The following is a 25,734-nucleotide window of genomic DNA, read 5'->3' on the forward strand; positions in this document are numbered from 1 at the left end:
GATGATCGTAAATCCGATCCGATATCATCTTGGCAACCTGGTCAATGTTGAAGATGTCGTCGTCACGTGGTGAGAGAATCACGAGAAGAGGCGCAAAGAAGACGATTTAAATATGGGGGAGAGGTGAATTTCGTCGCGTTAATGTCGTTTTGCCAAGACGCGACAAGTTGCTAAGAATCGTGTCTGATCGTTTGTCTGGGAAATGTTGACCTGCGCATCATGGTTCAAGTTATGATTACTCCGTACAGGTTCCGCATCTGCTCGGCGTTGATATACAAAGCACTTGTTGGTCTCCAGCTCATCTTCGGGGCCGGTCCATGCTAGAGCCATGCCGCTATTTCTTCGCCTTCTTCTTTGGCGGTCGCTCCTCTTCCTCGTCGTCCTCACTAGCGCCAGCAGCATCGTCATCGGCATCAGCCATGTCCGCATCGCTACCCGCATCACTCCCATCACTCTCGTGGGCCGAATCATATTCTTCAGCGACGTCGCTTTCCGATTCGTCTTGGAAGTCCTCATCTGGTGACTCGTCATCCTCGTCTGCAGAACCGCGATTTACGCCAGCATCGTCTTCCTCGTCCGAGGAAGCTAGGTCCTGGTCGTCGAGAGCAGCTTTCAACAGGGCTGAGGAGTCGTCGAGCATCTCGTTCTTGAACCGGATACCCTTGGCCTGTTTTTTCCGTCATTAGCCCGAGTAGCGACTGTAGAAAGTAAAGATATTTGCTTACCTGGAAGAACGCCTCGAGAGGCTGTTGTTCCTCGCGGTTGATATTACTGAACTGGTGCTCTCCCTGTCCGTTCTTTAAGGTCATGGTGATGTCAAATGTTCGGCTCGCCGCCAAAGCTCCTCCGACCCGTGACATGGTGATACTTTGTATCGAGTCGATCGGGACGTAAGTGGCGGGCTTGGGCACGAACATGAAGCTCTTGTCCAGGCAAAACAGTAAACCTTCGTTGGCCTTGATGGAGCACTTAACCCCATTCATGTTATGGTGACTGACAAAGTCTTTGGAGGGCATGATGATCTTCTTGCCCGACAGGCCCTTGAAGACCTTGGCAATGACATGGTGAATGGGGGCTTCGTAATGTGCGTCAAGCTTGTCCTTGTATTTAGTTTCGAGGAGCTCTTCCGTCATGTTCAGATCCAGGTTGACTTCGTCGTCCAGCTTCAGTTGCATCACGATAAAAGGATATCTCGTCTGACCTTGCCGGAGAGGAGGGTCGAGGCCAAGAGTGATGAGCGTGTGCATTTCATCGTTCTTGGGCAGAATGAAGAACTTCTTGATGGATTGGTACTGAATCTTGTAGTCGTATGTTTTGCCACGCAAGCGGAAAGAGTGCTCGTACATGTCGATGTCAAAACGACCTCTGAGACCCAGGATCCATACGTCAGTCACGAGCTGCATATCAAAAACAGAATTGACACGTACCTGGGTGTGAGATGTAATATGTCCTGAAAGGTTGCGAATGTGGCGCCCGCGACGTCCCCAATTTCTGCCTTATCCATCAAGGTCTCATAAAACAAGTTGGCGGCATTTTGTTCCTCTTCCTCATCGGCGCCACTACCCTCCTCTCCGTTCACTTCTTTCTTTGATACTGTGCCTGGAATGTAAAACCGCATCTCGACAAGCTCGTCTCGGCCTGCGGCCGCCTTGTGACCTCGATTCTTGGTGCTTCCGGGCTTGTGGCCATTTGCGCCATTCTGAGCGCCATCTGGTCCCATGTTGAACTCGACGGCAATCTCATTCTTGCCCGCCAAGTTCGTGTTTGAGATTTCTGAGTAGGGGATCTCGAAGGCGGGTCTGTTTTGGACATTGAAAGCGAGCTCTGCTCTTCCGAACTCTGCTTTACCCCAGTTCCAACCTCGCAGCGCATGTTCCTTGTTTTCCACGTTGATGCCATACCAGATCTTGAAAGCTTTTGAGACACGGTCGAAATCGTCTTGCTCGAATCCGTCAAGCTGGATGACGGCGGCATCGCGTGTGATTATCTTCAGCTCATAGCCTTTTGCTGCTCGACTCCATTGCGCCGCGCCGATCTGGTTGCTGTCTAAAGTGAAGGGTTCGCTGGTTCCACTGGGCTTCCAGCCGAGTCCGCTCTCTGCCAGACGACAACGGCCAGACTGTTTCGAGAGGTCGAGATAAATATTTTCGAAGTTCTCCCTATGGAGTCTGTTAGTTCGTTGTTGCGCTGTAAAGAGGAAGACACCGACATCATATCAGCGCTGCGCCACTTGCAGCAGTGGGGAGGATATCAGAAGGTTTTCACTCAGGCGAGGATACAATGTTGGAATGAAAGAGATTCTGCAAGAGGGACAACTGAGATGGCTTTAACAAGGAGATGGAGGCGGACCGCGAATGACCACAAGGCAAAGCGAAATATATCTAGACCTGAGGTTGTCGCATCGCGGACCCTTCAAATGCCTGAGAGATAATTAAAAAGGCTAGTGAGGCGCGCCCCCAGACGCGCGAGAGCAGCAGCTTGGCGGCGACGCGGCTAGTGAGGCTCCAGCCAAAGTGAAATGTGGCTTACGTGCAGCGCATGTGGCGCTCGTTTTTCCTACAATATTACCGCCATAGCCAACTACCGACCTCCTAGTCTCGCGAAGTCCAACAGCCAAAGAGAACAGCTTGTCTCACAGCTCCTCTTGTTGTAGCGAGGTGAGTGTCTGTAACGACGTTCGCAGATCACACACCAAGCTATGTCCGCCGGAAACTTTGAGCTGCACCACCACGTTGACATGGACTCGTTCAAGCGAAATGAAGAAAGAGCCCGGGAAGCTCAGTAATGCTATAGGATACCACCTCATCCTGCACAGTTCTCAGTTTTTATGGATCCGAGACTGCAAACTACAAATTGGTGCAATCACTGACCCAGTGCAGAGTCTAGGCAATGTCCGCTGCTTGTTCGTCGAAGAAAGTCTCTGTGTCTCGCTGGTGACAGAACACGAGAGACTCTCGTGAATGATGCCGGCTACCACTCACTTCGGTGCGACGTCATTTCAACTCTTGCTCTGGCCAGTCGAGTTCCGTTGTTGGCATATCACTGTGTCACGAGGTCAGTTCGACAGTTCCGCTTCCACCTCTTGTCTGAGCTCGAGGCTCTTGTTGAAAATGACATAAATGCGAGTGCTTTCAAGAACAGCGTCAAGTTGCGAGTCTCTCATATCCCCGGGACCGACTCAGGCCAGCCTCTTCGTCCTCCATTGATGGGTAGGAACATCAAGCAACGGAGGGGCAGAGGTCTGTCAGGAGCAGAGAGAACTCTCTGAAGCTGACATCCAAGCTGAGCCTTAGCTGAAACTGACGTCGGTGAGCTGGAAACAACCCTCTTCCCATTAGCTTAATCAGGACGCGTTGCTACCCCCAGCCTTTCCCCGGAACATGTGAATTTCTTTCAAATAGCAAACAAATTCAGCAATGTGTCTATCAGATCAAGGAGCAGAACCTCGAAAAACGTAAACGGATGCTTTTGTACTGACACTTCTTCGCTTTGTTGGATGCACCTGGCAACAAGCAATCTATGAATCCATCGTTCTACTGGAAACCATTCTCTTCCATCTAGGAGAAGAGGTACACCTGCGCGCAAGGCTCTACCGGATAAGTTCAATGCTAGACTCTGTGCTCTTCACATTCAACCGGAGTTTGCACCTTGCGGTTCAGTCATTCGAAGCTTTCACAATATCTTTCCTCGGTCGTACTCTTCGTTGCAGCCGGACGCGTTTAGTCGGGGTCGGCGGAGACACAGGCAGCTCAGGAGTTGACACCGCACCTCGTTCCTTCAACATGGCAAAGGCCTGTTTGTCCCCGGTCATCGATCGTTTCGGAAGCCGACTTTGAGCGTGTCGACGAACAAATGTCGGGCAGCGATCCAAACCACCTGCGTCCAGCTCGCCGTCAGGTTGGCGCGCCTCAGGGAGGTCGCGTGTGCAAGGAGACGTGTGTAACTCGGGACTGTTCTTGGGTGACTGGTTGTCTGATTGAAACTGCGTTTGGCATGCGTTGGCTCGCCGGTCTGGTGTCTTTTGCAGTTGAAACTCTCGTGGACATGAGTGAGCACCACGGCCGCACAAAGATTCATGCGCCTTTCCAGCAGCAAGCACCGCCTCGGGGGTAGACCGGACACTCAAAGTACGATATTGTTGCCGCCCACGCCGACCCGTTACATCAAGAGATCCCGCCGAAAGCCATGCATCTCGACCGCGGCGGATCACAAGGTGATCACTGCCCATTACTCGATTATCCCTGTCGGCTTCGAAAGCCGCAAGCAATTCATCGAGAGTGCTGCTGCTGAGCAGTGCTGCATGGTATATCTGGGACGCACTGGCGGGCGCCTCGAGCGCAGAATCTGTCGATTCCGTACCCTGATCTCCCACGGTACCGTCGCCCTTGCCTGGACCCTCGATGTCGCTGGCCGTTCCACGATTCATCAGCTGAGGAAATGGACACGGTGGTAGAGCGTTTGGGACTTCGCCAATCATCCTGCCCAACGTGTATAGGCTCTTGAATATTCTGACGGGTACAAAGAGCCCGTCCCTGACACTCGTCCATGCATTCCAAATCTTCACATTGCCATTATTTCTCTGGCGGCATCGGTGGCAATTGGCCAATGTCCGTCCCGGGCGCAGGACCAGATTCCGGATTGTCGGGTACCAAGGGTCATCGCGCACGGAGAGCTTGTGGGAGATGTACAGAAGAGGCAGCATGTAGAGTCGGATTGCCAGGAGGAGGGCGAACACCGTGTGCTGTAGCAGTCTGCGTATGGTCTCACGATATTCGGAGCGGAGGCTCGTCCTCTCCGTCACAGGGGCAGCGCGACTCGGCTGGAGACTGGCGTCGAGCGGCTGCACTGGCGGGTGGGGAGAAGTCGACATCGTCTCCTAGATCCCCTGCCCGCAGAGAGGTCTGGCCGGCTGCGAGCCCGCGGTGGGCGATAGATAGGTATGTCTGTAATGGCTTATGGATGCAGTCAAGGACGGCGCGTGAGATGCAGGGCAAAAAACATATATTCGTACGACCCAACCCGATATGCCAGGTGTGTGGGGTCTGCGTAAACAATGAAATGAGGATAGGATGAAAATTCGAGGGAGCCAAAGTCCACGGCCCGTCGCTGACGTGTGAACCACCACGGTCGATGGATGGCACGGGGAAGTCGCATTGCACACCTTGGACGGTGGCTTCCTACGCTTCAGATCCAGTACAGGTTCTGCCTATTTGTCCCGCCATGGTGCAAGCGCGGCAGCGGTGCACAGTCAAGCTCAGGATTAGTTCTTAGGGAGGTCATGTGTCCGTATGACATTGGTTATCTAGACGGCAAGAGAATGTATTCGACGACAAGCTCTAAGCTGGATCAAGCTTGCGGGCACGCTGAGAGTAGAAGGCACCGAGTGCCTTGGAAATGGTTGAAATTGCGACCAAGCGGTTGGAAGACTGCAGGTCTGACAGAACTAGAGCTGTGTGGTTGTTCTGAGGTATCTCCTGGGATAGTCTATAGTAACCCAGAATGGTATAGCACGAGCCTGGCTTGCCCCACAAGAAAACGGGGATTGTATAGCAGGTTTCAATAGGTTTTGTATGTGTTTTAAAAGTGATGCAGCCGGTCCTATTGTCGGGCCATTCGCCATGCGCTCAAGTCCCTTGCTGTCCTGCTCGGCGCATCCATCATTGTGAGTTCAGACGCGGGAATAGTTTAAGGGCGTTCCCCCTGTTCAAAGCCTGAGCGAAAGCCGAATCGTCTGCAACAGCCTCGTCCAGCTCTTTGGCGAACCTATCAATCGTCTTGCGTGGTGCATATGGATAGTCACTACCATATAGCAAGTGATCGGGTTTGGTGAACGACAACAGCAGGTCAATGTTCTGCTTGGAGGAAGACAACGCCACGTCGTAGTAGAAGTTGCCGATGTCCTCGAGAACTTCATCGACCGTCTTTGTCGTGAGTCCAACCTCTCCGAGTGATGCGAGACGTTTCGCTATGTACGGTAAGCCGCCTCCCGCGTGGGCTAAGATGATCTTGACATCCGGATTGTTTCTTTGGACATTTGCCATGATGATGTCTGCGGCGGTACGCGTCGTTTCGTGTGGGTAGTCCACAATCGGCTGCGGGAGGTTGCGGGCAATCAGATTGGTGTCTACCGAGTGAGTGGGATGCACAAAGACGACAGTTTTCCGCGCATTGAGCGCCGCCCAAATCGGCGCGAAGGTTTCGTCACCCAAGTACATGTTGGTGGACCCGTATCTGGTCAAGAGGGTGACGCCGTCTGCTTTCAAAGTATCGAGGGCGTACTCGATCTCGGCGAGGGCGGCGGCGGTGTTACGGAGATCTGGAACCGTGGCAAAAAACCCATACCTGGAAGGGTCCTTGTCCCGAATGGATGCAAGGTAGTCGTTCGAGACACTGGCAAGCTTGACAGAACCTTCCAAGCCAGCGATTGGGGCCCCAGGCGACGTGAGAGAGAAAATCGTGGTCCCTATGCCTAGATCTTGACAGAAGGTGTTATCAATCTCCAGGTCCCATTGCGGTGTCCAGGAGCCGGATGGGTCGCCTCCAGCAAGCTCCAGAGCCTAGAAGGGTTCACCGTTATTGAACGTCCGATTTCTGTGATTCTCCAATGCCTTACTTTTCGATAGACGTCAGTAACAAAGTGATGGTGGACGTCAATGCGATCCTTTGCCATTTTCACGCATTCAAAACGTATTCAAACCGAGTCTCCTGAGTGATAAGCTGGCCCCGGCAGATGTTCACTGACTGGACTCAGGAAAGGGAAACTGGTCTTATGCGTGATTCAAAGCCAGCCATGACGTGCGGTAGATGGATTCCCGATGAGGCCGCCACAGGCTGAGCGCACCTGCTATGCGTCTCTTGCCAACGAGGGCTGTCCTAGAGATTCGCCATGTCTCTATCGTGGAGACTCTGCCTCCTGAAACGCGCACCGTGCCAGGTATATTCCGTCGAAGGCGTCAGTCGAGTTGCCGATTCTCTGAGATTTCCATTGGATGGGAAAGCCAAGTCATTGAGATTCCCGTCCCCACCATGTACAGGATGTCTTTTGCCGTACCCGCTTCTAAAAGTCTCACAAACACCGTGTTTGACCAGCAAATGCGAGAACTATTCCACTCCGGGGAAGTCAGCTCTTCCACCTTCAGATTTCAGTCATAAACAAATCAATTGACAGGGTCTCTATGTCAGTGGCAGGCTACGACTCGTGGGTATTACCCCACAAAGAGGTCATAGAACCATTCAATCGTTGCAGCCCGAGGCTGGGGAAACTTCTGGTGGAAAGGTTGTCTCTGTGTCTGCAGCGGGTGCACTCAAACTGGACTGCCATCACTACTACCAGGCTGCCCTGCCGCCCGTTGCGACTTTATCATATAAGATAGAAGATGTGACAGCCTTGATGGCCAGGAAGGAAGGTGTATTCGCTGTAATAATAGTAATAGAGCAATCACCAAGATCGGCAAAGAACTTCCCCGCATCACGTTCCCCAGGCACTTGCAACTTATAACCCTCTGGCTCGGACAACCTCTCAACTTCACCTCCTTCTAGATAATCGCTTCTGCATGCACCGCTCTTTAGATAACACGCACCATGGAGTCAGGCGAAGGTGCACCATGGCGGTCCGTCGCCACTGGAAGAGCGCGAGTGGTGAACAAATCGTGCCTGGGTTGCAACAGGCAGGTCGATTCTTTCCGCCGCAGTTGTGCATCGTGTCATTGACCCTTTCAATCGAGCAGGAAAAAGATAAAGTGTTGGTTGGCCGCGTTCATGCAAAGACTGGCGGCTGCTTGCGCTGACACTGGACCGCTAAGGTGATAAAAAGCGTCCAGTCTGCGGACTGTGTCGACGCGTGGGCGCAGAGTGTAGCTTTCCTCTGCGACAGCGACCACAGAAGCCTCGGAATCGCCCAAAAAGGGCACTTGGGCATGTCGAATTACAGTTGCTCTCGAGTGAGCTGGTTTCACCGTATAGAGAGGCTATAGACTATCACTGACGTTGCAGCCTCGAAAAGTCCGCGACAAGCAGCCCGGGAAATGAACAAGCGGATTGTTGTCACAGATTCTGCAGGTGTGTTGAGATATTTCAAGCATTACCACTTTGATTTTCCCTAAATCGCTCGTTGACGGTACTGAAGGGTCGGGCGCGGACATCAGCAGCGCTACAGTCCCTCAGGGGCAGGCGCACCTGGTCCTTGATGTGGACTTGTCAAGACCTTTCTCCGAAGACGCACTGCTTGGTGCCTCAATGCAAGTGCCAGTAGCTGAGTCTACAAGCGAATCGCAAAGCTGGGATACGGACGCCTTTTCTGCAGAGGAGCAATGGCTGCCACTGGAGATGGACATGGCAAACCTAGACCTGCCTGAGGAGCAGCCCACCGAAGATGCTGGCTGGGGACTGCCTGATCAGGTGGCTGGGGAACTGTATGTAATCATGCCTTTTGACCCTCGCGTACACGTCCTGACTGAATGAGATAGAATTGGCAATTTCTTCGACAATGTCCAGACTTGGCTCGGGTTTGTTCACCGACCAACATTCTACCGGAGGTACATGCGATGTGCCGGCCAGCAGGCTACGCTGATCGGACGGCCGACACTGTCAGATGATGAGTCTTTCATGATATATGCTATGTTCGCCATGGCCGCGCGATTCTCTACGTCGGAGCACTTCACAAGAACTCCAATCCACGATCGAGGCGAGCGGTTTGCAAATCATGCAGCTACTATCAAAGACTCAATAATCAAGACGGTCGAGGAGCCGAGCCTGGAATTTGTGCAGGGCTGCGTCATGCTCGCATTCTACAACTTTGCCGCAGGGCAATTCGGCCCTGGCGTTGTCTTGTCGAGCGTCTGCGTTCGGTTTGCATATGAGCTTTGTCTCGACGAAACAGACGAGGACCAATTAGATGAGGAAGGGCTCGCTATTATCGATATGCCTCACGAAAATGCGGAATCGTGGCTGAAGAAAGAGGAAAAGCGAAGACTTTGGTGGTCGATATGGGAGCTCGATACCTTCGCCTCCACGTGCTCGTTCCACCCATTCAATATCGAGAGAGCAGAAATGAAAGTTCTGCTTCCAGCACCCAACCACAACTGGCATTGCAGCATTCCTGCCAGAACAGCTTTCATCGGCCCACCGGAATCCGCGTGGAACAGTCTACAGAAATCTCCCGGCCAGTCGACCAGAGCTTGGTTTTTGGTGGCCAACTACCTGAAATCTACTATCATTTTCCAGTCTCGTCGCTCATTTCGTCACGGCACAATATCTCGATGTCGCCTTGAGACTGCTTTGTGTAACCTCAAGTTATCCCTACCGGACGCCTTTCATCTGAGATCATTATACCTCGACGCGGACAACCATCAGGATGCCATGTGGGTCATTGCAACTCACTTAATGATCATGACGTGAGGATCCTCTGAAGCGCTCTTCGTTGGACATTATGCTTACTGTTTTCTCAAAGAGCCGAGACTATCCTCGAACGATCACCATGGCCTCGGCAGGAAGGCTCGGATACAGAGTCCCCAGAGTCTGTCCAAAACAAATCTCAGTTCGCCAAGCGAATCACCTCCTACCTCTACAGAATCGGAGACGTATGGGCACCCGAATACATCCCCTTGTTCTCTCCTATCCTATGCTGTGCGGTCGTAGTACCTGGATCGACGGACCCTCTCCGGTCCGACCATAGCCTTCGAGCGCGAGAAGTCGCCAAGAACATTGTCACTCATTTCGCAAAGAACTGGCGGCTAGGGTCCAAGATGCTTCGTAAGTGCCTGGCAGATGGAATATGCGCCTTCCGGTCTAAAATCTTCCCACAGGCATGCTTCAGATGATTGAACATTGGCCACACCTCAGCCCCGGCTCTCTGAGCGATGAGGCCCAGGTTCTGTTCAAGCAGTACTCTATTCTCCTACCGTCTATGTCGAAACGAAAGAAAACACTCGAGCCACAGCCCGCCAAACTTGGTGGGGATTACCTCAGTATGGAATCTGACCAAGTCAGGCCAGTCAACGAATTGCGTGACGATAGTAATATGCATGACACACTTGGGACTTGGTCTCCATTTGAAAACCTCGGAATGCCAGCCACACCCAGTCGCTCGCTCGATCTGAATGATTATTTTACCAGTATCCACACCCAAGTACTTGGTGGAGGGTCACATTTTTCTATGTTGAGCTGACCTGCAGTTTCTGACAGCCAGAGATTTCCTCGAGCCCATTCGCCATTGTGTTTGTCTCAGAGATATTTACTCCTTGAAGCCCTCTGAAAGTCTGTTCACGTCCACATTCAGCCCGATCCGAACGACGGTGCTTCATCGATGATGGCGATTGCCTTGCCGACAAGGAACTCGTCGATGCCAAACCTACTATTATTCTTGCCCCAGCCGCTTCCCTTGACCCCTCCAAGAGGCACGGGAGATTCGTCGAACAAGGTCAAGCTGTTGATGATCACCACTCCGACTTCGAGCTGCTTGGCCACACGTATGCCTCTCAGAATGTCCTTGGTATGGATGGCACCAGTGAGGCCATAGGTGGTGTCGTTGGCGAGCCTAATTGCCTCGTTCTCATCCTCTACAACGAAAACCGAGGCCGAGGGCCCGAAGGATTCGACATCGTAGATCGGATTGTCGGGCTTGACATTGGTGATGAAAGTCGGTTCAAGGGCGGCGCCAGTTTCTCCTCGCGATTTGTTCTCGCCAATTAAGAATGTGGCTCCGTGTTCAATGGCGTCTGCGACCAGCTTTTGCGCCTTTGTGGCCATCGCGGGCGTCACGCCAAATCCGGCTTCGCCATTGAGTGCCGCAGTCGCCTCACGAAGATATCCGATGAACTCGTCAGCAACCGACCTTTCGACGATGATCCGATCGGTCGACATGCAGACCTGACCGTGGTGCATCACGGTTCCGTTAACGGCCAAGCCGGCGGCCTTCTTCAGATCCGCATCTTTGAGAACGATGGCAGGGTTCTTGCCCCCAAGCTCCATCAAAACCGGCTTCATATACTTGGCCGCAATCTGGCCGATGATCTTACCCACTGCTGCGCTGCCTATGAATTCCACCTTCCGGATGGCAGCGTTCGAAATGATCGCTTCGGTAATGCTGGCGGCATCTTCTCGCTTCGCTTGAATCTGGTTGAGAACGCCTGTGGGAAACCCAGCAGCTAAAAACGCCTCGACAACGCTATGGTGCGTACGGGGGCAGAGTTCCGACGCCTTGAAGACAACCGTACATCCGGCAGCGAGGGGTGCGGCGATCGACCGGCAGGACAGGATGATGCTACCGTTCCAAGGTGCGATCGTCAGGACTGATCCAATGGCCTGCTTAAAGACCAGGCAGAATGAATTGGCGGTTTCTGGTGGCGGCATCATTCCCGTGGCGGCAGTGGTGATACTGGCGGCAATCTCTCGAACGGCTTTGGCAGCGAGGACAACATTGAAGCGTCCCCACATCTCCGGGCAAGAGGTCTCCTCCATCTGATATCGAGCCAGCTCCTCTGATCGACTTTCCAAGATGTCTGCCACCCTCATGAGGAGCTTCCTTCGGTCATGGTACGGAACCAGACTGTATGTCTTGAACGCCTCTGCCGCGGCATCCACGGCCGCAGTAGCGTTTTCCACCTTGGCCGATTGTGCGTAGTAGACCTTTTTACCCTGCGCAGAGGAGGTCACTTCGATCAGGTTCGTTGGGTCAAGCTCGGTGGCCTTTCCATTGATCCAGAGAGGGATAACGTCCAGCCCTTCGTGCTTCTGGGTGATGGCCATTGATGCTTTCGTCCAAGCTCGAATATTGCCTAGATGCGAGAATGGTCTTCTTTGTTTGGTGTCCGGATTAGGACTGTACTTACTCCTTGAGGGATAAGGGCGTATTTACTCTTCAAGGCAGAGAATCCATGTAGACATGCTGGTACGGAAAATATGGCATTCAGGGCCTCACCGTGCCAGCATGTCCAGCAACCCCGACGGGTCCGGGAATGAGAGCCAAGGCGGGATCAAAGTCGATCATTTCCCGGGGGGCGTTAAGACCATATGAATTGGAATTCCCGTGGCAATAATGCCTTCTCTAAAGTCCCCTTCCCCTTCGGCCTAGATCTCCAGGTTTCACCATCACCTCTTTCGACGAAACCTTTCCCATCATGAGTCGCAAGACCGTGGCCATTGTTGCGACGGGTGACGGAGAGGCCCCGAGCCTGCAAGAGGTTGTTTTGGACGACATCCGCGCCGACGAGGCAATTGTCGAGATCCAGGCCGTGGGGGTCTGTCACGCTGATTTGGCTGTCTTGCACGGCCACATTCCGCTCCCGTTTCCCCGCGTTCTCGGTCACGAAGGTATGTGATGATAGACTTCCCGTTTGCCGTTCCTCCACCTAGCCACATCACTGTTGTCGAGAGACAGATTATAACCAGTGACCCCTTTACTACTAGGGGCTGGAACCGTCAGAGAAGTCGGCGCCGACATCGACCACGTCAGGCCCGGCGACAAGGTCATCCTGAGCTTCAATCCGTGCCGGGAATGTGCCAACTGCAAGGCGAAGTTGCCGGGCTACTGCGACCACCAGATGTCGCGCACCTGGGCGGGCCTTCGCCCGGACCAGAGCTTTACCTTGAGAAGCGGCGCGAGCGGCGAGCCGACCTACGGCAACTTCTTCGGCCAGAGCTCCTTTGCGCGGCTGGCCATCGCCAACAAAAGCTGCCTCGTCAAGGTTCCCCCGGAGACGGATCTCAAGCTGTTTGCTCCGCTGGGCTGTGGCGTCCAGACCGGGTACGGGGTGGCGGCAAACACCCTGAATATCCAGGCAGGGGACTCGTTCGTCGTCTCGGGTTGTGGCGCCGTCGGACTCAGCGCCATCATGGCAGCAAAGGCGCGGGGCGCTGAGACCATCATCGCCGTCGACCTCCAGGAGCGGCGCCTCGGCTTGGCCCAGGAGCTCGGGGCCACACACACCGTGAACGGCGCGAGTAGAGACCTGATTGGAGAAATCCGAGCCATTGCCCCTCTCCCAGCGGGTGTCAGGTATGCGCTGGACACGACCGCCGTGCCAAAGGTGATCGAGAACATGATCGAGGTCGTCGGGGTTCGGGGCAAGATCGTCATCGTTGGCGCGACGCCGGCAGATAAACTCGTGCAGATCCGGCCGCTTGCATTCCTGAACGCTGGGAAACAGTTGGTAGGATGCGTCGAAGGGGATAGTTACCCGCCAGAGGTGAGCGACCAATAGATTTCTTCTGTCTGTCCCGGAAATGGTGAAGTTGGCGTATGCGTGGACTAACAGGACATTTCTCTCGCTGAAAGTCAATCCCCATGTTGCTCCAGGAAGCCCGAAAGGGTGCTCTTCCGATCGAGAAGATGGTTCAGTGCTACAAAGCGGCCGACTTCCACCGAGCCTTTGAGGACATGGCAAGCGGCAAAACCATCAAGCCCGTTCTCGTTTGGGACGACATCGAGGTCTCGACTTGAACTTGAGTTGGATGTCTGCTACGCAGCAGAGAGTCCAAGGGTTGGAAAACTTCCAGGTCCGAGAGGGACACGAATGCTTTTAGGGAGAAGCACTCGAGCTCTCACGATATACAGACCGTCGGGGGTGTCATGGTTGCGACTGAAGCATGAAGAGCTAAGAGTTCGGTTGGTCGCAGTCTGGAGTGATGAACAGGCTGCACTGGCAGTGCAGCTGAAAGTCACGTAGAAAAAAAACCGAACTCCCATATCGGAACATGTGGCCTGGACATGAACAATGTCTTGCCCAGAAAAGGCCTTTCCAATGCTTCTAACTCCAAATGGTACTTGTTTTTCGGAACACAGAGCAAATCCACGGCTCCATGTAGTATCCATCGGAAAGAACATCCCGGTTCACTTTGCACAGGAGGTAGTACTCGTGGTCAATTATTTGACAAGAATCGGAATTCCGGGTGAAAGAACACAGGCAGTTCACTCTTTCGACAAGCCACACGTTCTTAATTCCGTTCATTGGCAGATTTGCTTGAGCTGACACTGAAAAGACAAGTATATCTCTGTCGCCCATGGAATAACATTGTCGCGCCAAACAATCATATTCTCTCGATGTGGTGAGTGAGCACGAATGTCAAATTTTTGGTCGGCGAGCCGAAACTGAGAGGCCATGTTTGATCATCCCACAAGAAGCCCCCATCCTTTTTGTTGGCAGAGGCCCGGCACGCTTGCGGTGTTGCAACTGTTGAGGAACGAGGTTCCATGTCTGCGAGTTGTGCGCAATCTTGACACGACCAGGTAAAAAGGGACATCAAGGCTGTACAAAACATGGAGATACAAAATCAGACTCATCTCATGCAGCCCTAGGTGCCATCCGACGCATACGGGTGGGCTGGCGCTGAACTGAGTATGTCGACTTCGCTAATGATATCCCTAAGGCCTTCAAGCCTCGGCCGAAAACAACTAGTCGCGACTCACTTGGAACATGCAGCGATCCATCATTCGAAGCTTCTCTGGACTGTTCGATTCAGTCCACCGTTGTGGGTGATATGTATCTACACCGTGACCAAAAAGTCGGTAGTTTCGGCGCAGAACTAACCGCTGATGGTGACACCAACACTTCTGGGAGCCCAGGTCCCGCCACTCTCCGCTCACTCTAGCGGGAACATGCGCGAGGTGTCGACGCAAGCAGGATACAGCAGGGCCAGAGAAGCTGCAGTGATGTCGCTGCTCGCAAAGGTGACACCGTACGTCATCGTAAATATGTCGCCGCCACTCAGAGCCTTCAGGATTCTCGACTTGGCCCAGTGAAAGCCGCGTGATAAGTTGATTGCTTGTAGATAGAGGAGGCCCAAGCTGCCACAGTGGATTGTGGTGGGGGAGGTGGTCGTACGTTGGTACGCTGTCCGCGTCACGTGCGCCGTTTTACAACTGGCAGTCGTGATCGTGCGAATGCAGTTGTTCTCGTTCGCGCCAGTATTCTGTGAAAAAGCTGCGTCGCCGGCAATGTCAAAAGTACAGAAGTGCTCAGCCAGTGCCCCTAGCAAATCCGATTAGGTTCCGTGTTGTGCCCCCTGTTAAGTAAACAACCCAAATGAAGATACCATGGGAGTCTCATTGATTACCACTCTCTAGGCGCACAATCGCCTGCCCGAGCATGATCAGCCGCTCTTGATATCGTCGGTCTTTGTTTTGATCCCACATGTTTGCGAACTCGATGCAACACAGATCCCGCGCCTGCCTGGCGCTGAGCGCCATCGTGTTATTCACAATCGCCTTGAATCTATCCTTTGTCGTGCAGAAGATGTATACTAGCTCCTCGGCGTAATCACCGATAAAGCCGCGTACCACCTCTCTCGTGATGCGATGGTTCTGAAACCCATAGGACTCGGTGCCGTAGATGGAGTGAAACAGGCCAGCATCGCAAACCTCTTCTGGAGCCCCGTGTTTTTTTAGATAAGTGTACACGTTGAAAAGGTGCTGGTAGAACGTTTTGTTGCGGTGTTTTTGGGTACCCGTGATCTCTCGGAGAAAAGCGAATTTGTCTTGAGGGGCCGATTGGTCTGGATCTGGTGGCGATTCGGCAGCAGGGAACGACATGGTAGGGACCATTGTTCCGAGACCGTTGAGAGCTGGCCCCTTGTTCAACTAAAAGGCAGCTAAACAGTTCGGCGCTTGTTGCCGTTGGGCGATGAAGCGAAGTAAATGGCTCAGCCGAAAGACTATGGGGAAAAGCCTGGTCAGCTTGTCATGTCTCCACATGTGATTAGGCATCGGCTAGTGTGGGCTTGCCACTCGCACTGGGCAGGTCACCGGAATTCTCAACTCACTCGATCTCGCAGTGCTGAATCCTTCCAACGATAGTGCGGCGCAGAAACGGGGCTGAGCTCGGCGGATGGGATGGACGAGGAAGTGTGAGCAGGACACGAGTAGGCATCAGGCTGCTATGAGGCTGAGCGAAGTGGGGCTGATCACGTGACAGATGAGTAAGCTCCAGGACAAACCATCGCACCAGTTCCAAACGGGTAGAAAGACCAGCCACTGCGTCCCTGGGTGAATGCTGCAGATTTCAATTGCTGACGATCTCCTGAAGAGCATCCACGATTTCAGAGGAAGAAAGGTAGACTTCGCACTCCCTGGTGTGCTATGAGAATTCCAGTTATGGATAAACTTAATGTAACTCGTGCCCTCCCTGCTTCTATTTTCGTGGCCAGCGACCAAGCGATACCAGATGGAGCTCTGATGATACACAACGCTGTCCTCGTCTGGCCTGCTGAAATACTCGTCCACCAAGGTCCAATCGCCTTTGCCGTCCCGAAAGAGATTTACATCGGAGGTTCACAGTTCGATAACACGCAGTACGCGAAAGCTAGTCAAGGGGGCAAATATGACTGTATGGTAGGCCGCTTTGACTGCGACATATCGGCCTTAACAACGGGTCCTGACCATTGGCATCGAATCTCCCGGGTCCGCTCAGATCTTTGTCCCACCATGCTTGAATTGTCGACATACAGACCATTTTCCGAGAGAAAACCAGCCTTCCTCTGGATCGAATCTGTGATTCCATGCACAAGGTTCCTTTCCAAGTCTTCAGCCGCTTCACTTCCAGAAGAGCACCAATGACATCCAGAATAAGAGAAGGGCAAATCTGGGTTTTCAAGTGGTAAGGAGTGACATCGTAGGACGACAGGACTGGATCAGACTCGCAGGAAGAGGGGTTCATGAACGCCGTGAAGACGTTCTCGGATGGAGGAAAGGATCCACAAGGATCATGGGTAATCGGGGGACTTGAAGGACTTGGAGGAGTCGCTGCTTGCCCTCGTAGCTTTCGACCAGGTCATTCTGTAACTTTGGAAGAGGCTACAGACGAACATTGGCAGAGTTGCGCCAGTATTGTGCACGGATATATCGGGTGCGGCAACCCAGGAGGAGTTACTTGGACGGGTGAGGTAGTTGTGTTCGATCTACCGGACGTCTTGGGCGCAGGAATGGGTGGAATCAGGCGGCCAAAGCCCGTTCTTGGCTCACGCGATTCCCCTGCCCGGATAACCTGGTCAATATGAATATTTTGTGTTGCCCTCTGGATTCCAAGCACTGGGTTGAAGAGCATTACTGATGGTAGGAATGTGATTGACGGAATGGATGCTGGAATGGAAGTTTTGGCCCATTAACTCATGGAATGTAGGCCTAAAATGGCTTTGGAATGTATGCGCATTCCTGCACGTCACTCCTTGCTTCCCAGCCTTCAGGCTTCTTGTGATAGCAATGAATGCCAAACCCAATACATTCAGACCGCGGGTTGCTAGGTGGACAGTTAGATTGAATACTGATTCAGCAGGGTCCCATAACAATCTGTGAACAAAATAAGTTAGACGCCGGTACCGGCTCACCTATATATACTAGGTCTACCTCGTTCCCTATTGCTTTTTCTCCCTTCTCAACTCTGTCACTTCCCCTTGACTCAGTTCTCTACAGATTCTCAATCATCCACTGTCTGGGCTTCGGACCAGACTGACGCCCCAAACCTCTCTTTCTCCACAAGTTTCGGTCAGCCCCTTGAAAGCCATGAATGCAGAAAGGCCGGTCAAGCGACGATTCGCCACACCGAGTAAAATGCGCGAAATGAAGAAGGCCCTGCTGGAGTTTCAGTTTTCGATCTTCCGGCGCATCAAGGAAGCATATGCCAACGAGGATGAAGAGGAGTTGAACAAACTTGGGAAAGAACTCCTCATACCCGTAAAGATCCTCAAGAACGGGGAATGGAGAGCCTACATGAACGTGGTACCGGTTGAAGCTTTCAAGCACGACAAGAACAATGACTGCATCCGCCTCTTTCCACACAAAGTATGGTGTCTGATCGACATGGTTCAAAACATCAACATCCCTTGGAACGATGCTAACAACATTGCTTCTGCTACGGAACAGGCCTGGGCGGCAGGCAACCAAAGTCCACCTGACGAGAAAGGAGAGGTCTATTTCACGACTGCCAGCTTTAAGCATGCGCCTGACACCTATCCTTCAGGTCGCTCTCGTCCCAGGGAACCAGGAAATACTGCGACCGCTCCAGGGCCAGTCATAGATTGCGCTCTGGCCAGCCTCTTGTGCATTGATCATTCCGATATTTCACCAGACGCACTCCCAGACTTACTCTACCATAGAGACCACAGCCCTTGGATTTTCCACGTCACCTATCACGGGATCGCTGATGATTTGAACCAACATCTTACCAATCAAGAATTTCCGAGGACTGTATTTGTCCTAGGTCAACTCTGTATTGCAGGTGAAGGTCTTGAGCAGTCGTTCTACCGAAACCCAGATCACTGGATTACGCCTTCATGGTTCGTTGTTGTTGTCGACCTAGAACGGCCCGGGAGGCCAGTTTGGCTTGCCCGAGACCTTCGTATTCTTTCCTGGACAACATTTGATCCATATGAGGAGAGTGAGGAGGATGAGGAGGATGAGGAGGATCGCTGGCACAGACCAATTCTTTCAGAGAGTGAGCGACGCTTTGAACCGGAGGATCCTTATAATTCTAAAATCAGAGAAGAGTTCGCCGAAGACTTTTTCAAACGTCTAGCCGGCAACGACACCGATCTCATCAAGCTTTTCTCTTCTGTCAGTGAATGGAATCACGCCGATTTGGATGCAGCTACGCTGAAGCGATATCTCTTTGACGACAATAACCGATTCCAGAAGACGATACCCCGACTCGAACACATCGTTACGGAACCTCTTAGCAGCCGTGACAAAAATGCCCCAGACCTGATGAAGCGATTGCCGTGCTAAATTTACCTCGGATCTCTTTTGAAGGTGAAAAGGTCTGCTCCAGCTCGTCACGCGTCCAAAGATTTTGATGGTGTCGGTTGAGTGGAAATGGAATTTGAGAATGTAGAGCTCGGATTGCTTTTGACCCAACCCGCCTGAGTTTGGATGGGCTCAGTACTCCTTGTTATCCAACATCGGGATCAGTGATTGTCGGCAAATCTTATCGAAATCGAATGCTTGCAAGCGTCACTCAAATCGTGTCAAAACTGTTAATGCCCGACTTACTGTCGAAAATCTCCCCGTTGTGATGGGACACGTCTGGAACTGACTGTCCCCAGGAATGAGCATATTGGAAAGGGAATGCGGTGTATTACACACATTGAGATCAGGGTTGGACCAGGGATAGATTTGTCTGTGATTTCTTCTTGAACGTTGTGGATGAATTTCTTCAGGGAGAGCATTGACGACACCAGCATCAGAGGAGACTAAAGCGAGCCCCATCAAGCCGAGCAGGCTGGATGAATGATGTTTTTCATAAATCCTCATGATGATAGGAATTGATTTCACTTCACGGCGGCAAAGGACTAGGCGGAGAACTTTCGGTAAACGATAGTTGAAGTCGGCGGAAAATCTTGTTACTCAACGAAAGAGAGCTGTTAGTTTGCGTGGGATCTTGCCGCGTAAGAGATTCTGGATGGCGAGTTTTAATCAGGCGACGAAGATAGCCGTCGGGAAGCGAGACTATTGGTATAGAAGTAAGCTTGGTGGTCAGCCTTGTGGAAGATGTAGTCACGGTAAGTTTGACCTCGATGGAGAAGAAAGAATACCAATAATTCAACATTCCTAACAATCTCGGGTTTGAGCCTATACAAAAGCAGTGGCAGTAACGAAATATACAATCCGTCAGCAGCTGCGTGCAAGGAAGCTATCCTTGACAGTCGTGCTGCAGCTCTTGCTCGAAGCCGGGCTTCATTTCACTGAACGATTTCTTGGTCTCTCTGAGTTGCACCTGAAGGTTTCGTCGTATGCTCGCCTGTAAGCTGCACGGAGAATAGTCTGTATAATTGGACCAACGCCGAAACCAATTCAAGAACAAGTATTCCGTCTTCACTGGCAGGAGGCAAGGGTATATGCTTTGTGGATACCGCCGGTCCTCCTTATTTGGTCCACCACTTTTGTCCGCAGATTTCATCTCTTCAGATACTTTTTGATCCAGCAGTCAAGATTGTGCGGGGTTCCATTTCTTGTTGGTTCCAGAACTGAATACCAAATGATCTTCGAAAGTGTTCATATGGCAGCGAAATTCTGCAGAGGGGGTCGTGCACCGCCTGGGATGCTGTGGATATGCTTTCTTGCGAAGCTGGAGGATTGCCTCGTTTCTGTGAATCGTGCCCCAGACCAAGTCTTTTGCGCACGCAATTAACAATTTAACAGACCATTCGCAACGTGGACGGCGTTACTTCGAAGGCAAAAAAACCTTGTACCAGTGAGTGTAACAATATCGAACTGGCGGCAGCGCAGGCAGAGATGAATTAAAGCGGCATGGGTACAATCACGATGAGCCGGAGGTGCTAATTGGGCAAAGAAACTACTGCCGCTTTTAATTGCGCTTTGGCATCACAAGTGTCTTGGCATCCCTTTTGCTTCAGCCTCACGATAATCATTGTTTGCTTACAGCCTGCACCTCGCTTTCCTGAACAAATGTTTCCTTGTCTGTGGCAAGTAGGAAGACAAACGTGCGGGCTGTCTCTCACACAATGACACTTGTGATCTGAGTAGCCAATGTGGCAGTCTAGATCTCCGGCAGTTTGCACCATGGAGCAAGCAGCCGCGCATCGAAATGTCCCGCACCGCCAGAGCCGTCCCGGTGTTCGCCCTGGCCCGGGGGTTGCAGAGCGTCTCTTTGTCACAGCGATTGCTTGGGACTGGTGCTCGGCCACCTAGCTGCTCTTTGCAGCCTGGGATTCAGCTATCAATCTGCTCTGGATCAATGGACAACCTTTTGTTTTGCTTCCACTTTCAGCATGTACTGCACGACAGTTTGATATTGACATTTTCTTTTTTTAGAGCTCCAGCGCTTGCATGGTCTAGACAAGGGTGGTGAGCTTCCTGTTTTGCGCGTTTTCGAAACGAGATGGATGTCCTCCACAATGGGCAAACTTGCAAACTCCTGAAGATGATATTCAGGTTCCAGACAAGTGCTCCGCAGGGAGTCTCTGATCTCTTCAAGCAGCTGTACTTTCTCAAGGCCAGGCAAAGAGAATGGGGTCCACAATCCGACCCTTCAACCCACCATGTACAAGGATTCCTCCCAACGCGCCTCCGCAATGTCTCAAAGATGATTTCTTCACCGCATATGAAGCCATATTAGATGATGCTATACGACTCGAGGAACAGGATGGCGAATACAAGTCGCAAGAATTCGGTCAGCTCATTGTTGTGTTGATCGAGATTCTGCGATGGGCAGAGCAACATGAGGGCAACAAATCACGCATGAAACCCCTACTTGAACGTCTTGGGCCTTTTCAAAAGGAGAGGAAGGACCTCCAAAAAGACATTCCAGCAGACGATTGTTTCTGCCTCCTGATACGACTGCTCGCCAGACGGAGGCAACCAGCTACGCCAGGTAAGTGCACAAGCTTTAAGGTGGAGAAACCAACACTGACTCATGTGTCCAGATGACTATCTGCGGGAGATTAAGCATTTAGAGGTTCACAAACGCATCGAGTCTGGTAGTTTCAAACTCGAAGAGTCAGGACTTCCAAATCACCTAAGCATATGCTTGGGGCCGCACACGGACCCATCGGAATCGAACATCCGCTTGCATGTTATTAGCACCAATGGCGAGCACGATAGAACGAAGCTTGGGAAGTGGGCAGAGAAATGCAGGAAAGAGCGCTTTCGGAAACATGGAAGCAATGTTCTGGGAGTTGTCAACTGTGCTGCAGAATGGTTGGAACGCAGAAGAGAAAATGATGCAAGAAAAGGTATAGAGCATCCTGAACTGAGTTTCTGCCGATTCTACGACATAGAAGCTTGGAAGGTCATGTCCACGCAGGCGAAACCTGACGAAAACCGAGTCGATGGGCCCCGAGCTTTCTGGCACACGGACGAACTGGGTGTCACATTCAGATTTGAAAACAAGAGCAAAGTGGTCATCTGTGCACGCTGCTGTTTGTGCAGAATGGTTTTCTGCTACCGCCAATGCAAGGCCACTCTCGAACTGGAGAACGATTTCAAACAGGGGCTGAAGAGCGTTGAATGCCACCTCTACAAAAACAATACTTGCTCGGAGGGACTTCTCCATGTACTCTGCGAGCTGTGCAGGATACAACGACCACCTGCGCCTTCTGAAACCGACGGCGACACGTGAGGCATTTGGGCAAGTGCAAATTGTCAGCGTCCCCTTTGAGAGAGACCGGTTGTGCTTGGAATGGTAGGAAAGAATCGGTCCGCCTCACCATGACTGCTAGAAAGAAGAATGCAGCATTTTGAAGGATGGTGACGGAGAAAGCAAGAAGGGAGAGGCGCGCGTGGTCGACTGCAGAAGCGTGTGGATAGATGGGGAGGGATTGGAATGTATTTGCTCCAATGTTTGTGGGAGTTTTTGTTGTATTGTCTGCAAAAAGTCGTTGTACACCCTGTCGTTGGAAAATGTCGTCAATCCAAGCTGTCTTACCATGGTCCCTCTCTCCCCTGAGATTGGTGTTATTGGGCCCAGTGTATTGGTCTGTCCCTTTGAGCCTTCTTGCCCGGAGTTGTTGACACATGTGCCCTGGGCGCCAGGCGGAGGCCCTTGTCTCGTTGTGATTGACCGAGGAGTGGCTATGTGTGATCTTCAAGAATGGAATGAGGCAGGGGCGCAGGAGACTCAGAACACCTCTTATTCGGTGAGGAATGTGCCTCGGGGAAAAGAGGAGGGGGAGGGGGGAGGGCCGCGGCGTCAGCGATCGACCTGGAGGACACGAAGTACGGAGTATGCGCCCATAGCAGCAATTCCTGGAGGTTTGACTGAGAATTTCAATAGCCATCTTGCGCCACCTTGTCTGATGACGCGACATACATTTCTCGCCTGTCCTTTCGTCTGGCGCAGTGGTGTGCATTTGACTGGGGGATGTAGTAGCCGGGTCCATTTTGGTACAACGATAGAGGTAGAACGAGTCAAGGATCATACAGAGGGTGGAAGGATTCGACTCGAGACCTCAGGCTGGAGTCGGTGGATGGCCCACTTGGGGTTCTTGGCACACATCTAGCCCTATTAGGAAGGTTGTCACTATGTCCATGTCGGGAATGTTAGGCGAGCATTGCGCCACCACCGCCTCATAAACCACGGTGCCACGTTCCCGCCAGACCGCCGCGATCGATAGGTAGATCAACTGCATCAACCAATTTAGTCCTGTACCAGCCTCTACCGTGGCATTGAGATTCAATACTAAAGGCACGATCTTACTTGTAAACCGTATAGCAAAATGTCGATAAATACTCCCAACAATGGGATCAGCCCCCGCGGAGAACGCGTTCGTGGTGGAGTACTGGGGAGGGTGGATTACGGTCTATGCTGAATCATGAAGTCGAAACAAAACAACGGTGGGCCGGCCGATCAGACGGCAAGGAAAGTAATCAGATCAGCGGTCGAATCCCGTCTCCTTTGAATGTGGAGAGGGTTGGGAGTTGGGATCGAGAAGATCAACGCCTGACATCGCTGTTCCTGCATGATATATGCGTTCCGCAAGAGGTCGAGAGGCTTTGGAACATGGGCGGGCTTTTTGAAGATGACCTTACTAAGACAATGCAGGACGGAATTTCAAAACGGACGCCCCCATCAGTACCATTACCGTCGATGTCGGTCAGTCCATGTTCGTAGGGTTGACGTCGAGCACCGGAAGGCCGAGACGTGCTCCCTCAGGATTCAGTTGTGACGTTTCAGCACTGGCAGGCCGAAGTCGCGGTCAGTCTCTACCGAAAATGAGCAGCCTTCAACCTGGGGTTCGGTCTTGGCTCCGTGAACAGCAACCGAGCACACGGATTAGAGTGATGCGGGACCTTCTGGGATACCTCCGGACTTCCTAATTTCTCGGCCGTGGACGATGGAAGTAGTCGTGTTTACGGGCATGAGGTAAGATGGAGATTAATCATATAAGCAACGGAGGCGGCTCATTCTTGTGTGTCCAGAAGCAGTTGAGTACACACCCGCCGCGGCCCTTTCTTGACGAGACATTGCCTGTTGAACAAAATGGCAGCCTACACGTATGACGGACCTCTGGATTGTAACATTGATCTCGACGTGAGTCCTCTCCAGAAAAAGACGGCAATTGTGACGGGGGGTGCGAAAGGCCTTGGAAAGGCTTACGCCTCTGCACTTCTTGCAACCGGCGCCACGGTTATCATCTGCGATATGGATGAAGCGGCCGGCACAGCATTCGCAGCCCAACACCCTGATTGTCTTTACTTTGTCTCCTGCAACGTCTTCAGTTGGGAGGACCAGGTGCGTTTGTTCGCGGAAGCCGCTAAGCTTTCGCCTACTGGGAAGATTCATCATGTCGTTGCAAACGCCGGTATCTTTCGACCCGACGAGGTCTACTCTTATTCCGAGACACTTTCCGAGCCCAATCTCAGCACGATTGACGTCAACGTCAAGGGCACCCTATTTACGACGAAGCTCGCCATGCATTACTTCATCAAGCAGAACGGGATCACGCAATCGCCGTCGCAAGAAGACACCAGTCTCGTTCTCATCAGCTCTGGCGCAGGCATCTATGACTGCATCCGTATGCCGGAATACTGCGCTTCGAAATGGGCAGTACGTGGAATTATGCACGGCCTACGCCGGACAGCTCATTTTTACGGCAGCCGAGTCAACATGATCAGCCCCTACTATGTCGAGACAACAGTCTTGCCTAAGAAGGTGTATGAGTACATAAAAGGGAAAGGTATAGACTTTGCCACCCTGGAGGACGCAGGGCAGTGTTTATTGCGACTTCTGAGTGATCCCACTGCCAACGGCCATTCCTTGTTCATCGCGCCGCGGAAGTGGGCTCCGAGGGGATACGTTGATCTGGACCTGGAGGACACAGAAGGCACGCCGCTGCTAAAGGAGATCCAGGCTGAGCAGATGCACAGCGAGCCGGTCGAAGCAGGGTTATTTCCGGAGCTGCCGTTGTATATGTAGGGTGTTCGCCTCTCATTTGTTACCGAGACCCAGGCTGATGAACGAGGCGAATGGCTCCAGAAGAGACAAAGGCTGATAGCATATCTGGCAATTCAAATGAGCCTGATTAGGCAGCAAGGCAATGGTGCAAGATTGTGCGCATTCCTGCGGTGAACCCATGCTGTGCTCCACGCAATTAGTGAATGTTATTTGCCATCACAGCTGCGAAGGCTGGGCTCGGTAAGGCAGCCATGGCTTTGTGGTCCCGACTGGCTTTGTCTCGTTGGAAACGCGAGGGTATCATTCACAACGTCTGGTTGACGTGACGCTGTTGTTGAAAAAGCGGGAAAATGCTGGCCATGATCGGAGTGACCGTTCGGCCTTCAACCAGACTTTCGGGTTTCGGAGTGTGGCCTGCTTTAGAGCCCGGAGTTCTTCCTCATGCGGTCTCCACCACCACTCGGTGGTCAGGACGAGCTGCTGTACAACAGATGTGCCTCGGGTGGCCATACGCTCAAGGTCTGACAAAGCGACAGTAGTCATTAAGGGAACCAGGTATGACCCTTGAAGTGCGACTATTGGCCCATATATTGTTGAAGATTCCCGATATCAAGCGCTCTCGAGTTCGAGATAGCCTGGTATCCAATCCTTTTCTACCAAAATCGTTCACCAAACCAAGCGCAGGGGTGTCTTCTGACGACAAACAGTATGACCGTTCAAAGTCACATCTCGACCACGTCGCAAGCTCCCACTACCAACGGAGTTTTAGCTGGCTCCTCCAAGCACGAGAACGAGTGGTACAACCAAGATTTTGGCGGCTTTCGCGTGACCGAGCAGCCCCTTTACACAAAACGACGCCTCAGAATGATTTGTGTGGGTGCCGGAGCCACAGGGC

At 52.3% G+C, this 25,734-nt stretch overlaps 7 protein-coding genes across 7 annotated transcripts; 4 read left to right on the forward strand and 3 right to left on the reverse strand.

The window, feature by feature from the left end:
• Positions 1-40: 40 nt before the first annotated feature.
• Positions 41-2,414, reverse strand: PV07_09227 (FACT complex subunit pob3). Its single transcript, XM_016396460.1, has 4 exons — positions 2,210-2,414; positions 1,428-2,159; positions 726-1,365; positions 41-667 (listed from the first exon to the last, which is right to left on the reverse strand). Exons 1-4 carry the CDS (start codon positions 2,212-2,214, stop codon positions 335-337), a joined length of 1,710 nt encoding a protein of 569 aa, XP_016246316.1. The 5' UTR covers positions 2,215-2,414; the 3' UTR covers positions 41-334.
• A 5,821-nt stretch (positions 2,415-8,235) lies between these two features.
• Positions 8,236-9,396, forward strand: PV07_09228 (uncharacterized protein; the record flags this gene model as incomplete). The annotated part of the gene is made up of 2 exons (XM_016396461.1): positions 8,236-8,411; positions 8,466-9,396. 2 exons carry the CDS (start codon positions 8,236-8,238, stop codon positions 9,394-9,396), a joined length of 1,107 nt encoding a protein of 368 aa, XP_016246317.1.
• Positions 9,397-9,972: 576 nt separating this feature from the next.
• Positions 9,973-12,870, reverse strand: PV07_09229 (uncharacterized protein). The gene has a single exon (XM_016396462.1). It carries the CDS (start codon positions 11,743-11,745, stop codon positions 10,273-10,275), a length of 1,473 nt encoding a protein of 490 aa, XP_016246318.1. The 5' UTR covers positions 11,746-12,870; the 3' UTR covers positions 9,973-10,272.
• PV07_09230 (uncharacterized protein) lies at positions 12,117-13,438 on the forward strand (the record flags this gene model as incomplete). The annotated part of the gene is made up of 3 exons (XM_016396463.1): positions 12,117-12,309; positions 12,406-13,184; positions 13,274-13,438. 3 exons carry the CDS (start codon positions 12,117-12,119, stop codon positions 13,436-13,438), a joined length of 1,137 nt encoding a protein of 378 aa, XP_016246319.1.
• A 229-nt stretch (positions 13,439-13,667) lies between these two features.
• PV07_09231 (uncharacterized protein) lies at positions 13,668-15,809 on the reverse strand. Its single transcript, XM_016396464.1, has 2 exons — positions 15,757-15,809; positions 13,668-15,648 (listed from the first exon to the last, which is right to left on the reverse strand). The coding sequence occupies exon 2, from the start codon at positions 15,536-15,538 to the stop codon at positions 15,041-15,043; it is 498 nt and encodes a 165-aa protein (XP_016246320.1). The 5' UTR covers positions 15,539-15,648; positions 15,757-15,809; the 3' UTR covers positions 13,668-15,040.
• On the forward strand, positions 15,785-17,043 carry PV07_09232 (uncharacterized protein). The gene is made up of 2 exons (XM_016396465.1): positions 15,785-15,855; positions 15,909-17,043. The coding sequence occupies exon 2, from the start codon at positions 16,073-16,075 to the stop codon at positions 16,547-16,549; it is 477 nt and encodes a 158-aa protein (XP_016246321.1). The 5' UTR covers positions 15,785-15,855; positions 15,909-16,072; the 3' UTR covers positions 16,550-17,043.
• A 332-nt stretch (positions 17,044-17,375) lies between these two features.
• On the forward strand, positions 17,376-19,093 carry PV07_09233 (uncharacterized protein). Its single transcript, XM_016396466.1, has one exon. It carries the CDS (start codon positions 17,492-17,494, stop codon positions 18,710-18,712), a length of 1,221 nt encoding a protein of 406 aa, XP_016246322.1. The 5' UTR covers positions 17,376-17,491; the 3' UTR covers positions 18,713-19,093.
• The last annotated feature ends 6,641 nt before the right edge of the window (positions 19,094-25,734 follow it).

The sequence above is a fragment of the Cladophialophora immunda genome (genome assembly GCF_000835495.1).
Source record: "Cladophialophora immunda strain CBS 83496 unplaced genomic scaffold supercont1.5, whole genome shotgun sequence".
Taxonomy (NCBI): domain Eukaryota; kingdom Fungi; phylum Ascomycota; class Eurotiomycetes; order Chaetothyriales; family Herpotrichiellaceae; genus Cladophialophora; species Cladophialophora immunda.

Bases quoted from the DNA above. Each gene is read 5' to 3' on its own strand.
- PV07_09232 (XM_016396465.1), top strand. From the start codon at position 16,073: ATGAGAATTCCAGTTATGGATAAACTTAATGTAACTCGTGCCCTCCCT.
- PV07_09229 (XM_016396462.1), bottom strand. From the start codon at position 11,745: ATGGCCATCACCCAGAAGCACGAAGGGCTGGACGTTATCCCTCTCTGG.
- PV07_09227 (XM_016396460.1), bottom strand. The intron at 1,366-1,427 runs GTACGTGTCAAT...CCTGGGTCTCAG, and splicing joins ATATTACATCTCACACCCAG to AGGTCGTTTTGACATCGACA. The intron at 668-725 runs GTAAGCAAATAT...CGGAAAAAACAG, and splicing joins CTCTCGAGGCGTTCTTCCAG to GCCAAGGGTATCCGGTTCAA.
- PV07_09233 (XM_016396466.1), top strand. From the start codon at position 17,492: ATGAATGCAGAAAGGCCGGTCAAGCGACGATTCGCCACACCGAGTAAA.
- PV07_09231 (XM_016396464.1), bottom strand. From the start codon at position 15,538: ATGGTCCCTACCATGTCGTTCCCTGCTGCCGAATCGCCACCAGATCCA.